Source organism: Lissotriton vulgaris, chromosome 7 (genome assembly GCF_964263255.1).
Source record: "Lissotriton vulgaris chromosome 7, aLisVul1.2, whole genome shotgun sequence".
NCBI lineage: Eukaryota > Metazoa > Chordata > Amphibia > Caudata > Salamandridae > Lissotriton > Lissotriton vulgaris.
This window is the reverse complement of record NC_141695.1, coordinates 1,739,488,620-1,739,504,302: the sequence shown is the minus strand read 5'-3', so window position 1 is coordinate 1,739,504,302 and position 15,683 is coordinate 1,739,488,620. Positions and strand designations below refer to the sequence as shown.

Below are 15,683 nucleotides of genomic sequence, written 5' to 3'. Positions count from 1 at the left end.
CATCCCTGACTCCCCGCTGAAGACAAAAAGCGAAACGGCCACCCTAGAGACCATCCTCAGGAAGATCAATGAAGGTAACGCAGTAGCGAAGGAAACAAAACTTAAGATAGACAACATGCAGTTAGAATTAGCGGCAATAAGAGCTGATCTGCACAGCACCAACACCTGAAAGGAAGCCGCAGAGGGCCGCATAAGCTCCGTGGAGGATGCAACTGTAGAGAACACCAAGGCAATAGCAGAGTGTCAGAAAGCCACTAAAGCCATACAAAGACAGTTAGCGGAACAGGATGACAGGGCCAGAAGAGGCAACGTGAGGATCCTAGGTGTGCCGGAAGGAACAGAGGACAAAGCAGGCTCATGTGCAGCCATGCTCGAGGACATGATTCCAAAGCTCACGGGCATTAACTTTGACAGGCAGTTCGAAGTACAAAAAGCATATCGGGTGCCGGCAGGGAAGCCAGCGACGGGGAAAGGCCCCAGACCAATAATATGCAACCCGCTGCGAACGAGCCATACCGACGCCATATTCGCCCTTGCCAGGAAGAATCAGAACCTCACATGGGCGAGCAGCAAGATTGTGCTGACACAAGACTACTCCAAACCAACGGTTGAAACCAGGAAGGGCTTCCTAGCCCTAAGAGATACGCTAACCAAAAGGAGCATTAGCTTCAGTTTCGTCGGCCCGGCACGTTTCAAGATCACAGACAAATGGAGAATAATGGTATTCGAAAACCCGGAAGACCTGAGACGCTACATGCAAGGACTGCCGACAGAGGAGATGGAAACAAAAAGCCCTGGAGCAGCCAAAAGATGCGCCTCACCAGACGACGCCGCGCACTCAGAATGAAAAACACGCACAACCACAGGACTACACGTCTACCTCAAGCAAGCTGCCTGAGCCAAGCGCCAGGGCGCCCGAACAGTCACGATCCACTGTCGCAAAGAGAACTTGGGCGAACTAGTTTACACGTTTTAAACAATCTACCTCAGTGCTGACAAAGACCTTACACGAACGAAATACACCAAGCAAGCAAGATGGACTGTGTTTTTCTTTTTTGGACTCAGCCATCGATAATCACCAACTCTACCTCAGGGTTGATGCGGGAGCAAAGGAACTTTGTCGTCGCACACCCACTCAGCAAGTAAGGGTGGAGGGGGGCGCGGGGAGCACATACATGGGGTACCTCTTTTTCTCTTCTTCTATCACTCTATCTTTCACTCTTCCACACTTTCTCCTATGAGCAGCCAGCGCAGGGATAAGCACAGCCACTCACATGTAAGCGAAGAACAAGGGGGAGGCCAGCACAGGGAATCACAGAGATTGGGACCACATAGATCGCCAGATGCACGTCACCACAAATGACAGACAACAATCAAACCAACCTCGCAACTGACATCAAGATAGTATCCCTAAACGTCAAAGGTCTCAATAGCCCGGTGAAGAGAAGGAAAGTCCTAGAACACCTGAGGAAGCTCAAAAGCGACATCTATGTACTGCAAGAGACCAGATTAGAAGCCGAAGACCTAGGGCGCCTCAAGGCTAGCTGGATAGGAGAAGTAACGGGGTCACCAGCACAGAACAAAAAGAACGGGGTGGTGACACTAACTAGCAAGAAATCCAAGCTAACACTGGTGGACACGCAGGCAGACACCGAGGGTAGAATCCTAGTGACCAGCCTAAAGAGAGGCGACAAAGCTATACATGTGGCCAACTTTTACGGTCCTAATACTGACAACAGGTCTTTCTGGGACAAGGTAGGAGCACAACTACACACACTACCACTAGGCGAGCTTCTAGTGGTTGCAGGAGATATGAACCAGGTCCTAGACCCAGCTATTGATAAACACCCGCACAGACCTAGCCAAACCTCACAAAAGGGCAATATCCTGAAAGACCTGTGCACCAAACTTAGTCTAAAAGATCCGTGGCGACTCCAAAACCCAGACGCCAGAGAATACACATTTTACTCAAACCCACATAACTCCTACAGCAGAATAGACCACATCCTCATATCAGACACACACGCCCACCTCATAGACCACACGGAAATTGGCCCATGGATCATCTCAGACCACTCACACATAAGCTTAGTCCTGTCAGGGAAACACAATGAGAAGCCAACTCGTAGATGGCGCTTCGATGACAACCTGCTTACCAACACGTCAGCGAAGGCAGAGATCGAGACAGCAATAAAAGAATACCTGGCAATTAATGACACCCCCGAGACAGATAGGAACTTGCTCTGGGACGCCTTAAAAGCCAGTATCAGAGGGACAGTACTGGCCATCAAAGGAAGGTTGAACAAAGAAAGAAACAAAAAGATTGGTGAACTAGAAAAGGAAATCAAAAACCTAGAGACAGGACACATAGCCAATTTAGAAGATAGAAACACCCTCACCACCCTAACTAAACGGAAATATGAACTGAACAAAATCCTGAGTGAAAGGGCAGGAACTTGGATAAACAAGTACAAAGCCATCAACCTGTGCACCGCAAACAAAGCAGGGAAAAATCTGGCATCCTACCTTAAGGGGAAACAGAAATAACACTCAATAGAGGCCATCAAAGACAGAAATAATAGATCCCAGACTGCAAACAAGGAGATACTTGAGGTCTTCAGGGATTTCTACGAAAAACTCTACACGAGGGACGAAACCTTACGAGAAGATGGAGGCAAGGAACTCCTAGAACACATATCCACACCGACACTAACAGACAAAGAGCGGGACATGCTTGACCTAAACATAACAGAGGACGAGATTGGGAGAGCCACAGCTAGTCTCAAAGATAACAAGGCACCAGGGCAAGACTGCTTTACGGCCGGCTTCTACAAGCAGTACCTCCACATACTAAGGCCCACAATGACGGAAGTCTTCACGAACTGCGTCCAGAATGGACGCATGACACTGTCAATGGCGGAGGCCAACATAATAGTAATACCAAAGGAAGGCAAGGACACACACCAGGCAAAAAATTACAGACCAATCTCACTTATAAACGTAGATTGTAAAATTTATGCCAAAGTGCTAGCAGCCCGACTCAACGCACATCTACCTAAGCTCATACACTGTTCACAAGTAGGCTATCTTAAAAACCGAATGTCCCACTACAACACAAGGCTGCTCTGTCACATAATAAACCACTCCTCCAAGAGCAGCAATGCAGCTGTCATGAAAGCCCTAGACGCTGAGAAGGCTTTCGACAGAGTGTCCTGGCCATTCCTAGACCAGTGCATGCAGAAATTCGGGCTTGGCCCCAACTATAGGAAGATGGTATTAGCCCTTTACAACGATCCCAAAGCACGAGTTTTAGTAAACGGGGGGACATCAGAACTACTCCACCTTGGACGTGGGACCCGGCAAGGGTGCCCGCTCTCCCCAGCCCTGTTCCTGCTAGCGATAGAACCGCTACTAAACATGATCAGAACCAATACAGACATAGCAGGGATACCGGTAGAAGGGGAAACCTTTAAGCTAGCGGCATATGCGGACGACGTCCTAATAATCACCGAAAACCCAGAGAAATCAATCAAGGCCCTGATGGAAACGATAGAACAATATGCCCAGGTCTCGGGATACAAATTAAACCTGGAAAAATCCGAGTGCAAACCCTTCAACGTCCCCACCACTAAGACAGTACTAGGCTCATCTGGCCTGACATGGCAAAAGAAACCAATCAAATACCTGGGCCTCCTTTTCAAGAGGGACCTTAGATTCACACTAGAACATAATGAACAAGCCATACTACACAAAATAAAGGAAAGAGTGGAGGGATGGTCTCCCACATTCACCACGTGGTGGGGGAGAGTGGAGGCGATTAAAATGATGCTCACACCAATGGTGAATTACATGCTTAACATGCTGCCATTGATAAACACAGAAGACTTCCATAAGAAATTAGATAAAATGCTAACACCTTTCTGTGGAGGGGAAAGAAGCCTAGAATCAGCCTACATAAGCTTAGACTGACGAAAGACCTAGGTGGCCTAAACATAACAAACTTCTAAACATTTCAAAAAGCATGCATAGCAAGACAGGGACTATACTGGCTCACACCGGGGCAAGATTATACCCCGGCATGGCTCATACTAGAGAGAGGACTACTGAAAGGGATGAACCCCATTGCCCTGCTTACCGCCACCCGAAACCCAGCAATCAAAAACAACCCCATCCTAAGGAACACCAAGATGGCACTCCTAAGTGTTGATAAGCTACTGGGGACAAGCATAAAGAAAAACACAGTTTAAGTCCATATGGCACAACCCTAGAATAAAATACAGGGACAAGACTTTGACCATGCACTCATGGTACAAGCACGGCATTTCCACAGCAAGCAATCTACAGAAGCAAGGCGCAAACATAACCTTCGACACACTCAAAGAAGAACACAATCTAGATAGCATAGAATTGTACAACTTCCTGAAGATTAAGGTAGCAATAAGGAAAGCAGGCCTGAACGGACTAACACCATCAATCCTACAATACGCCACTAACCTTAATAAACTAGGGCACCAAGTGGCGCACCTCTACAAGGCCCTATGCCCAAAATCCACCAAACTCAACGACAAAGTCACAAGCTTTTGGGGAACACTAGTGGGAAGGGTGCTAAGTGAGGAGGAGAAGGCTGAGTTATGGAGATCCACATCTAGGAAAAAGGTTACGGCGACTAAATTCTGGCTCATACACAAGGCATACTGGACCCCCGCCCGCTTAGCCTCTGTGGGAATCCGCGACAGTGATTCCTGCTGGAACTGCAACAAACAAAGGGGGGGGATCTCGCACACCTACTTTTTCATTGCTCCAAGGTTAGAAAGTTCTGGAACATAATCGAGACACTGCTAAACGACATCATAGGGGCCGCCATACAACTGGACTTTCACAGCCTAGCACTGGGGTTCATGTCTCCCTCAATCACAACCAAAGAAGACAGAGACCTCATTGACTTACTGCTCACAGCGGCAGTCAAAACAGTTTTGAATAACTGGAAAGACACAGGGAAAGCCACGTCTAAAGCATGGCTCAACTGGGTCACATTCCTAAGAGGGGCGGACACTCACCAAAAACACACAGGCAGTCAAATATGTGGGAGTCCCTAGACAACTACCTATCATCGCATAAACCCCCGTAGGTAGGCCGTACAGCCAGATACCTAAGCCGACATGTGCCAAAATACCCAGCCCACTTGATAGTGCTAACACCAAAAACCTGCGCCACTCCTTTTCTCTCCCTATCTTTCCTATCCACTGCCGGGGCGAGGGTTTAAGAGTGACAATCGATGCAAGACATGGGGAAGGAGGACCCAAACGACAAGGCCGATTTCGAACGACTGGCGGCCGGACTAACACCAATAAGACTGAAAAGCTGAAAGCGAGGTGGTCCCCCTGGGGCGTTTCTTTTTTTTTTCCTCCTTTCTTCCCCCCTCTTTTTCTTTTCTTCCTCCCATGTATATGTTGTGCTCCATGTAAATATATCTTTTTTTTTCAATGAAAAATTACAGAAATAAAAAAAAAAAAAAAAAAAATCTGATATGCCTTATCTCACATAGGAAAGCATTGCTGCGTAAAGACACATTAAAGTTAACTATTTAATTAAAAAATTCATAACTAAAAAAGTACTCACTTGTAATGAAGTGCTGTATATCAACATTTACATAAAAATATGACTACTTTTTCTAAATTGATCTCAGATTTATTCTTAAGTTTGTGTCATTTATTGACTTTCTGAGTACAACAAATGCTTAGCACTATTCTCCGATACGCTAAATTGCTCACCTGCATAACCACAAAAGAGAAAATTCAGAGTGATCATGTTTGCCTCTGCAAACCAATAAGGGTTGCTTGGACTCCTTACACATGTGTACCTCGTTATGGTCCACTGTTAAAAGAGCCACCTTCATACAGCATCTAGCCAGCCCACTACCTCCAATCCTGGCACTTCTCTCTTGCTGGTCAATAGAATGAGAGCAGCATCTGCATTCGCTCAGGGAGCTCTTCATGCCACGGATTGCAAAAGAAGTCTAAGGAGGATGCTCAGACCGTGGATACGTTTAATTTTTATTTATTACAAACGTTAGTGTAATGCATGTCAGTGTAGTGATTTTGTTTGTGTTTATGTTGCATGATGCTTGTTTTTATTTTGGGCTTCTGGAGGGAGGGGTTGTTTTATTTTGGGCTTTTGCAAGTAGGGTTTTTTAAATGTTGCTTTTTGGGAAGCAGTGGGTCGTCCCACCACTTTCAAAGGTTACCAGCTACCCCTGACCCTTATGCTTTTTCTACTGTTGCTTGGTATGACACATGCTGCGGTTAGGCCTGCCTTTTCAACTTAGTAACAGTTGTGGTTGTTTGCTGCTCAGTAACTGCTTCTTGCTGGACCCGGCCCGTTGGGCAGGTTCACCCCTAGACTTTTTTTTGCTTTTTCCTAGCCTGTTTATGGAACCTGGTGTTGGTGATTTTAGGCCTCTGCGCACTTTTTCACTGTGGTACAGTGTAAAGTGCTTGAGCTCTCTGTATGTGTGGTGAGTGACCTGCTCTCCCATAGGAATGAATGGGGAATATGTATGCCCATGGTAGTTCCTGATGTGTGGGGAGTGCAGGGGCGAGTTTGGTATGTATGAACTCGTGAGAGTGAATGCTGCAAAATGATGTATGCGGCATGACTTTATCTAGTCTGGAAGTACTACTTTTGAAAGTTGGCATATTTGTGTAAGTTGGTGCTAGCGTGTGATTGGCTGGTGAGCCTGGCCCAGAGTGCCTGGGCCAGCTTGTGGATTGACTGTCTGGTTTGAGGATGACAGGGGCTGGAGAGCCCAGGAGGTTGTCTTGAGTCAGCCCATGGATGAAAGGCAGCATCTGCTGCCAGGGAAGTGGGAGGAGATGGCACCTGATAGTGAAGGGCTGTGCCTGCCTGACTACAAAGCTGGCTCCACCTCCCGCTGGGCGACTGTCACCTCTGGCCCTGATACTGAAGGGGACTTCCCTCTAAACCAGTCCAGCTGGTTCTCACACTGAGACTTCAAAGGCTTCAAAGACTTTTCACTGTATAAGAAGGGGCTGTGTCCCCTTCCAAAATGTTCTTGTTTCTGACTTGAATCTACCAGGGGCGGGCGCTGCCCAGCCCCTGGATGCCTGGAGGACTCTGGGGGACCCCTCTGCCTTGCTGGGCTAAGGGGGGGGGGACTCTGCTTTGCCCTGGATTCCTGATGGACTGGTCCTGGACTCCTGAAGAACTTTGCTGGAGGATTTCCCTTAATAGGAGCTGCTGTGCTGCCTCCTGGATGCCTCAAGACCTTTGGTACCCTTCTTGATGTAGGGGTCATCTCTGGGGGCTTGTGAGGCTGTCAGTGCCCCCAGCGCGATGGAAGCTCTTTATTTCTGCCCCCTAGCGCTTGGGAGCGCTTTATTTTTCACCCGTAGCGAGCGTGTCGCTATCACGCATTTTGCGTGAGATGTTGCAGGTGCCACCCTGCGTTATGCCCGTATTTATTTAATTAATTACGAGTGCCCACCTCAATGGCGTGATTGTTCTTAGGCCGGTGCCCACCCGGCATTTGCCCCGCGGCCATGCCGCTAATCTTGATTTTTACTCGAGGGAGCCCACTCCTCGGTAAACTCAGCCCCCGCCTGCCTGCCTAAGCCGGCCGGAAGTCCCGCCCGCTGCCGGCCGAGGAAGAAAGGAGATGCTGGCGGCGCGAGGGAAGGAGGAACGGAGTTGTGGCTGAGAGCCCCGGGTCCCAGGAGGGGGCCCGGGTGAAGCAGGAGAAGCCTTGCAGCCTGTGTCTGGCGGAGGGGGCGGGAGGCACAATGCCGGTGCCTGCCCCTCCGCGCTGCTCGCCAGAAGCGCCGCCCGGAGAAGCCCCGCACAGGAGAGCCCGGTGAGTTGAAGGGCTGGGGGGCTCCGTGTGGGCCACTGTGGGTGCCTGCTGAAGGCACAGTGACGGCGAAGAGCGGCCCCACTTGGCAGCGGGCCGCTCCAGCATCTGGGGGCATTTTTAAGAAGTTAGAGTCTCCCGTAGGGGACTCCACCGCGAGTGGGGCAAAAGAGAGGAGGGGCGCCAGGACACGTTGTCGGTGTCCGCCCCTCCAGCAGCGCGAGCTCGCGCTCCTTGTTCGTGGGAAGCCACGAAGGCTTCAAGGGCGGCCCCAGCTGGCAGTGGGTCGCCCCAACATGTATGAGCCCAGAAAGGCTCAGAGGGGCCCTAATTTGTTTGAGAGCCCGTTTGGCTCCAGAAAGGGCCACATTAGATAGAGGGGGCGTCGGGGCATATTGCCGGTGCCCGCCCCCTCCTGCCTCAGAGTGTGAGGGTTAGAGTCCGGTGAGGCTCATGGGGGCACCCTTGTTTTTTTAGAGCCTGAGAACTCCAACGTCTGGGGCATGTGTGATATGCCCAGAGCCTGTGTGGCTCCAGCAGTGGCGCAGTTGGCGCCTAAGGGCCAGTGAGGGCCCTGGCGCAGTTTTGTTGTTCTCCAGTTGCCCAGCACTTTGTGGGCAGCTGCCACGTTTAGGCTTTTTGTACTTTTGAAACTGGCGCTGCATGGCAGCGCACCCTGACTTTGGACTCAGGGCATCTTTGCCCCACAAGGCCAGTTGGCCAAGGGACTGCCACAGGTAGTGGCTTATGTAGTGTTGGCGCAATGTGATTTCTATGCTTTTTAATAGTTATTGCTAATGTGAGTTTTTGCGCTATTGATTTATTATGCACCTCTGAATGTGTAGGTTTATGCATTATGTGTCTTTCTTTCCATGCGCTGCACCTCTGAATGCTTAGTCATCATGTGTCTTCTTGCGCTGCACCCCTGAATGTATTTTATTGCATCATGTGCTCTATTCTTAACACCTCTGAATGTATTTTATGGCATCATGTGTTCTTCCCTTATTACTCCTCTGAATGTAGGTTTATTGCATCATGAGTAATGTCTTCTTGCTTAGACCCCTAAATGCTGAGTGATACTTAGGTGGTTGCCTTTTCTACTCCTCTGAATGTAGGTTTATTGCATCATGAGTAATGTATTCTTTCTTAGACCCCTAAATGCTGTGTGATACTTAGGTGGTTCTTCTTTCTTAGTACAGGTGGTCCTAGTAAGGTCCTGGTTCCTGTTACCAGTGGTTACTGGTTGTTATCTTTGATTATTATTTTATGTTACATTTATTATAGAAGTGATTTTATATTCTACATTTTATCTAGAAGTACTATATCTGATTCTGACAGGCGCCCATGTGGCCCTGTCTGATGTACATAATCCCTGTGAATATTGCCCGTGCCAGTTGGCACAATGTATATGTGCGATTTTATCTGAGGTGTTTTTACAATACAAAAGTTATTTTTATAATACCCTTGTGTGGAGTCTCTTTTGTGGTGTGCCTAGTATGTTGTTGCTGTTGTGCGCTGGCGCAAATGCTTTACACATTGCCTCCGAGTTTAGCCTTACTGCTTGAGCCAAGCTACCAAGTGGGTGAGCAGAGGTTATCTTGGCGTGTGACTTCCTTGCCCTGACTAGAATGGTGGTTTCTGCCTGGCTTTGGCGTCAGCCTTAGCCTACCAGAAATAGCCAGTTCTAACACTTCTCATGTCAGTATTGGGGGTTATCTTGCAGTGAACTAAATCAATTTCACTTTGAAGACCAGAATTACGGAAGATGTGGTAGGATTCTTTGAAGCCACTATTTTAACTGATAGAAGCAATCAAATAATTGAACCCAGGAGTTTCTAAACTTTTACTTTTTAGCAGTTATTACTTATCACAATTTTCTTTTTCAATTGTTAACTGCTGATGGAGGAACTCAGTTATTGTATACATCGTAAAAACATGTGCTTGCGATTTATTTAATTTCTCTAGTTATTTTATGAATTAAAAAAATCAAGGGTTTTTTTAGGTTTCACTTAGGAATTAGTCTTAATCTTTCAATTTGCTTTTATATGTTTACATTGGCAGACCTTGAAAAGGGCTTTAAATTTAGGGGGCTTTTAAGCAGGTCCCTTTCTGGGCTTTCCTTCCAAATAAATTCAAATGAAATATAAAGAGCTGCAGTTGTGTACAGACCATATGACAGTGTCTGAGTTGCAGGAGGAGGGAGGCAGATTTCTGAAGTTAGTTCTGAAACCAAGATGTCATCTTGTAGCAAATTACATATTGACACCTGCTGCTGGGGTTCTATTTTGGGGTGAATTTAGCAGTTATGGCACAAGTGGATAAAGTATCCCAAACCAAAGAAACAGAGCAACCACCATAATGCGGTGGAGTACAGTGCTAAATTTGTAAGATAAGTGTTGGGTCCAAGGGTTTGCTAAGAAGTCTGCAGAAGGTGCCATAGAAGGTTTGGGTGCCAATTGCCAAGGCTGTGCTGTATTATTTCCTCCTCATGCTTCTTTACTCCACTGCCAGATTCTCTTTGCTTCTTTATCTCCCTCACACAGGTTCTTTTTCATCCCTACTTTATCCCTTTGTCACCGTTTTCTCTTTTTTTCTATCCCCTTATGTGCCTCCCAAAACTAAGTGCAGGTGGACCCCACCTACAACTACTAGCTCAAAGCACAGGTGGGGTAAGACATGAAGAACATAGAACTTACAGACAGGATGCTATCCGGCTGTGTGATGTCTTCATCCTGAGAAAGAGAGGACAGAGATGGGATGTTTAGTTGTCAGCACTTTGTAAAACAATACGTATCTACACAAGTAAATAAACTCCACACCAATACACTGCTTCTGGCGAACAAAGCTACCTCAATCTTAAATTTAAGTCATATTTAACGGACCCAAAGATAAAAAATTACTCATACATATATGTGTGAAGAAGGCAGAAGAAACGTGTCGGACATTGCAGCAATAAATCGCTTGAGAAAAGACTTCAGCAGTGTTGGTACCTGTGGGCAGCAGGAGTGGAAGAGAATATATATATATCCTACTGGCGGTCTCCAGTAGGTAGTTATAGTTAGGACCAGGTTACCATAAGGAAAGTGTTTTTGACTTACCTATATCTTTGGCACCATTAAATTTCCCCACAAAAAGTGTCATGTTGAGTCTTGTTGTGCATGGAGAGATTCGGGGTGATCTGTACAGCGGGGGCCGGGAAAAAGCAGGGACCATTGGTGGAAATCCGTTCAGTAGTTTGCAAGATATTAAAAGAAATCTAAATGTGTATATCTACGATCGCGAATAATGATGAGCTTGTGCAGAGATCTGCAGGGCTCCGATTGGCTACCAACACTTCAACAAGGAAGTGTGGGCAGCCATCTTGGGTCTCTCCATCAGACAAGTCCCCCCCACCTCAAAAAACATGAAAGAAAAAAAAAGGAAAAAGGGGCAGGGTAGGCATACTCTGGCAGGGCAAAAAAAGCCTTTTTAGTTTTATCCACAGTGATTTATGTGAATTATTCACAAGTATCGCCGTTAAATACATTAAAAAAATAAAATAAAATAAAGCACAAGTTCGGTCTCCCACGCTCTTTTTAATTGTAGCCCACTGGTTAGCCAGGTTCCGAGGGCATGCAGGTATTACTGAAAAATGGAGAGGATGCATAGGGAGGGGTCCTCGTGGACACCCTAGGCACCGGGGATCACCACCTTCCCAGGGCTACAAATAAAAAAAATTATATTGGGGGCAGCGCAGACCCCCACAACCCGGGTACGAGGACTACCTTGTCCATAGGGCTAAAATAAATATCAAGGAGGGGGGCTGAGGAGCCCCCATATCCGGTCCTTACGCGTAGTGAGGTGGGCAGTGTGCCACCCGCCTCCTTGAGCCATTAATGGCCCAGGGGACCACCATTCCCTAGGTCCGGCTCCTGCTATGTAGGGCCGGCTCATGCTAACTTCCAAGCGACTCCCTGTGTGCAATCGTTCCACCATCCCTGCGTGCAATAGGAATGCTAAATCCCACAGGAGGCAGAGAGCCGGCTGGGACTACGGGGGCCTTAAGGCTCCGCTCACGGTCCCCATTATGAACATTGGGTGCCCCTGGGACCAGGGCTTCCAGGAATACATGATCTCAGGGTCCCCAGGGTATAGGGGACCCCGGGCTGAAATCAGTTGGGGAGGGAGGCCACGCAGCTCCCCTCCCCCATTGAGTTATGGCCAGGCCCCAGGGGATGGGGTCCCCTTTCCGACTGCATTTTGGCTGGGCTCTGGGGGATTGGGTCCCAAGGCTGAAATCAGACCAGGACACCCCTACCCTCTTTAACAGACGAGCTCCAGGGATGGGGGTCCCCGTGGCCGTTCTGGCCCTGATGCTCATTTCCCAGTAATTAAACCTCAATAGATACCACTTACAAATATAAACATAGCAGGTGCCGCCGTTGAAATGTGATGCCCATGACACTCCACTTCTGTAAAAGACGTATTATCCTATCTCTTAGGCTTGGCGAAGGCAAAGCAAGTGTTTTCTCAGCAATGCCAGATTGAAAAAGGATCTGAAATCCTTTGTGGAGTTGACTGCATCATTAATCTATTGGAGCGCAATCTGTATGGGACTGAGATGAGTGGGTTTTTTCTTGTCCTCACCTGTTGAGAGCAGAGTCTGTGGTTCTCCCTTTAAATTGCTAGGAGTATGTGTTGTAATTTCACTCCTCCCACTTGGTACCTTCCTTTCCCCCTCCTCTCCATTGTTAAATAGAATGTTCCCAATGTGGGGTTCTGAAGGCTACCTTAGAATGTAGTTGTGAGGCACCTTGAGGCTGTGACAGGAGTGGAGCAGTGGAGTCGGTGAATAAACATACTTGGACCCATCTGGATCTTGTGCTTCTTCCGCCGCAGATCATCTTTGTAACAGTATGCAAATGTAGCCATCACTGGGATGTTTACGTTTGACCCCGCCCACCTTAGTAGTATTTAAAAGGTCTTCCTGCCTTTTGCCAGGATGATGGACAGCTTAAGAAGCGGCCTCCCCAGCGCATTACCGGCTGATTTTGGTGAGGAGTTTTTGAAGCAGAGGAATATGAGGACATCTCCGCCAAAAAAGGAAGTACTTACTTTATATACTTTGAAGTAAGGACCCTTGTTTGGCAGAGATTTACATCTTTGTAGTCTTGTGTCAGGGGGTTCCTGTCTGCCCGGGGCAGGGCGAAGACTTTAATACCTGTTCCTTTCCGCCCAGAGTGCAGGACGGCCACGGCCCCTTTAATGCTGCCTGGGCTTTCCCAGAGGTGGGAACTACCGCGGCGACGTCATCGCCCTTCATTCAACCCGGAACCAAAGAGGAGTTCATAGCGTTCTACCCGGAAGGAGATGGCGCGAGAGTAGAAGCCGGAGCGGGAGTAGAGACGGTGTCGACTAGCGTTGCTACTGAGGTGCCCGGGAATAAGGAGAACGAAGAGTCAGAAGACGCTCAACCCACGGAAACCAGAACGCCAGGAGGCCACCGAGAACACGAGCCGCCCGCCGCACTTCTGGAGAAGTGTGGCTAAACAAAGTACGTGCCCGAATAAGGGGACTAGTCTTTTCACGGGGAGGGAGCGGGTAGGGGTGGTTGAGGGAGATCACAGGACGGGGCTGTGTTTGGTATCGTAAGTCGCTACCCCTCCCCTAGCACACACAGAGCTGTGTTTTTGGTGAAAGTCCCTGGTGATCCCCTGACTCCACGCCCCCCTTCTTCCAGACCCGGAACTCAGGTGAAAGTAGTAACCCAGGGTCTTTTTCTTTTCTTTTTTTTGTCCTAACGGGAGTGCTCCTACGGACCCCTGACGGAAAGGACCATAAAGACAAGGAACGCAGCAGGAAGGACTTCCACCCCCAGTTTACCAAGACCTACACTACCACCTGCTCTGTTATATAAGGAGGATGATCATATTTTGACTGGCTATTGTACTACTGAAATAAAGAAGTACCGCCTAGAAAGATATACCAGTGCAGTCTTGATTATCTTCTAAGACCCCCCTCTTCTTCCACAAATCACATCTTGTTACCTTCTCTATAAGAGTATTCATGTTATCACATATTTCTAGACAGAGACGTACCAGGAACAATCACACCTTGCACAGTAGCGGAATATTTTCAGCAACTTAAATTCAGAAATCTTTCTACTCTCATCAGAGACTTATGTCCCTCAACACCCCACCCACACATTTCCCAACGGTAAGTAAAATATATATATATATATATATATATATATATATATATATATATATATATATATATATATATATATATATATATATATATATATATATATATATATATATATATATATATATATATATATACACACACACGCACACACACATTTGTATATACACGCACACACATACATGCACAACCATATTCATTATCTATTCGACACCCATTTGTCATCAATTGTGAGAGAGGAAATTACATTTTAAAGAGAGAGTGAGCATGTTTATGAGTGTGTAAATGTAACTTGTTGCACTGCTACAGAGCTAGAGTGAAACTGGAACGAAAAGCAATGCTAATTGCAGAATATTTTTGGGCGGATCAACAGTGGGGTGATGTGTCCATGAAATCTTGGGGCACAGGGAAATGAAGATCCCCAGACATTTCAAACCATCTGAGGCCCGGGACAGCTGCGTGGCTCACGATTCACAGCCTTGATGTCCACACACTGGAAAGAGGATGGATTTAGCTGGATTTGAGTGGAGGCCGGTAGTGCCACCAAATACCCTAAGAATTTCTAATATACGGGGTCCGGAATACCACGGGTCTGTCATAAAAAAAGAGAACGTCATCAGCATATAATGCTATGCGATCCGATCTTGAGCGGGACCAATCGAATCCCCTAAGCACCAGGTCACTTCTGACCCAGGCCGCCAGAGGCTCATTCGCCAGGGCGGACAACAATGGAGACAGTGGGCAACCCTGGCGGGTACCCCTCTGGATCGGAAAGGCACAAGAGCGGTGTCCCGCAATTCGAACTGATGCCATCAAGTCCGTATGCAGCTGGCGTATATATGCCAAGAAACGGGATCCAAAGTAGATTGCCTTGAGCAGTTGAAAAAGGTAGACCCAGATTAGTGAGTCGAATGCTTTGTCGATATCGGCTAACAAAAGGGCAGCAGGACGGAATAAAGCGGGGGTCGCAGCGACGGCGTTATGGACTCTCCTGATGTTATGTCTTGTTGCCCTCTGTGGCATGAAGCTCCACTGATCAGGATGGATCAAATCGGTAATGCACCCCCGAAGACGGTCGGCCAGGACTTTCCCTATTAATTTGGGTTCAAAATTTATAAGGTAAATGGGTCCTCAGGGGGTCGGCCAGGTTTGCGAAAAAGCACTATCTCCGCCTGACGCCAGTCACTTGGTAGCCTTGCCTGCTCAGATGCGTCCACAATGGTTGCCAATAAATGAGACCCCAAGAGAAGCATATGGGATCGGAGGAATTCCATGGGGAACGCGTTGGGACCCGGGGCGCGACCTTTCTGGATCGCACTGAAGGCGCTAGTCAATTCTTCTAGTGTTATTGGAGTCTCCAGACTCTCCCGCACAGAGTCAGGGAGTCTGCGAGGTGGAATGTTCACAAGGAACTCTGCTATAAGTTCGGAAGAGATCTGCTCCTTCCGAGCGTATAGGGATGTAAAGTGTTTCGCAAATTCTTCCGCTACCCCCGCCGGCAACATGTGCAAGGACCCGTCTGAGCCACGAATAGTGGGAGTGACGGCCGGGGCGCCGTCTGCTTGGCACAATCTGTGAAGCCTTTTACTGGACTTATCACCCCCACTGATATATCCGATGCCTCCCAGAT

General features: G+C 47.8%; 1 protein-coding gene across 2 annotated transcripts in view; it reads right to left on the bottom strand.

The window, feature by feature from the left end:
- Positions 1-15,683, bottom strand: part of LOC147706533 (glutathione S-transferase kappa 1-like) — a 97,793-nt gene that overhangs the window by 57,413 nt on the left and 24,697 nt on the right. For both annotated transcript variants that reach the window (XM_086932999.1, XM_086933000.1), the window contains exon 5: positions 10,564-10,599. In XM_086932999.1, the coding sequence (XP_086789125.1) occupies positions 10,564-10,599 (36 nt within the window). The remainder of the gene's footprint in view (positions 1-10,563; positions 10,600-15,683) is intronic.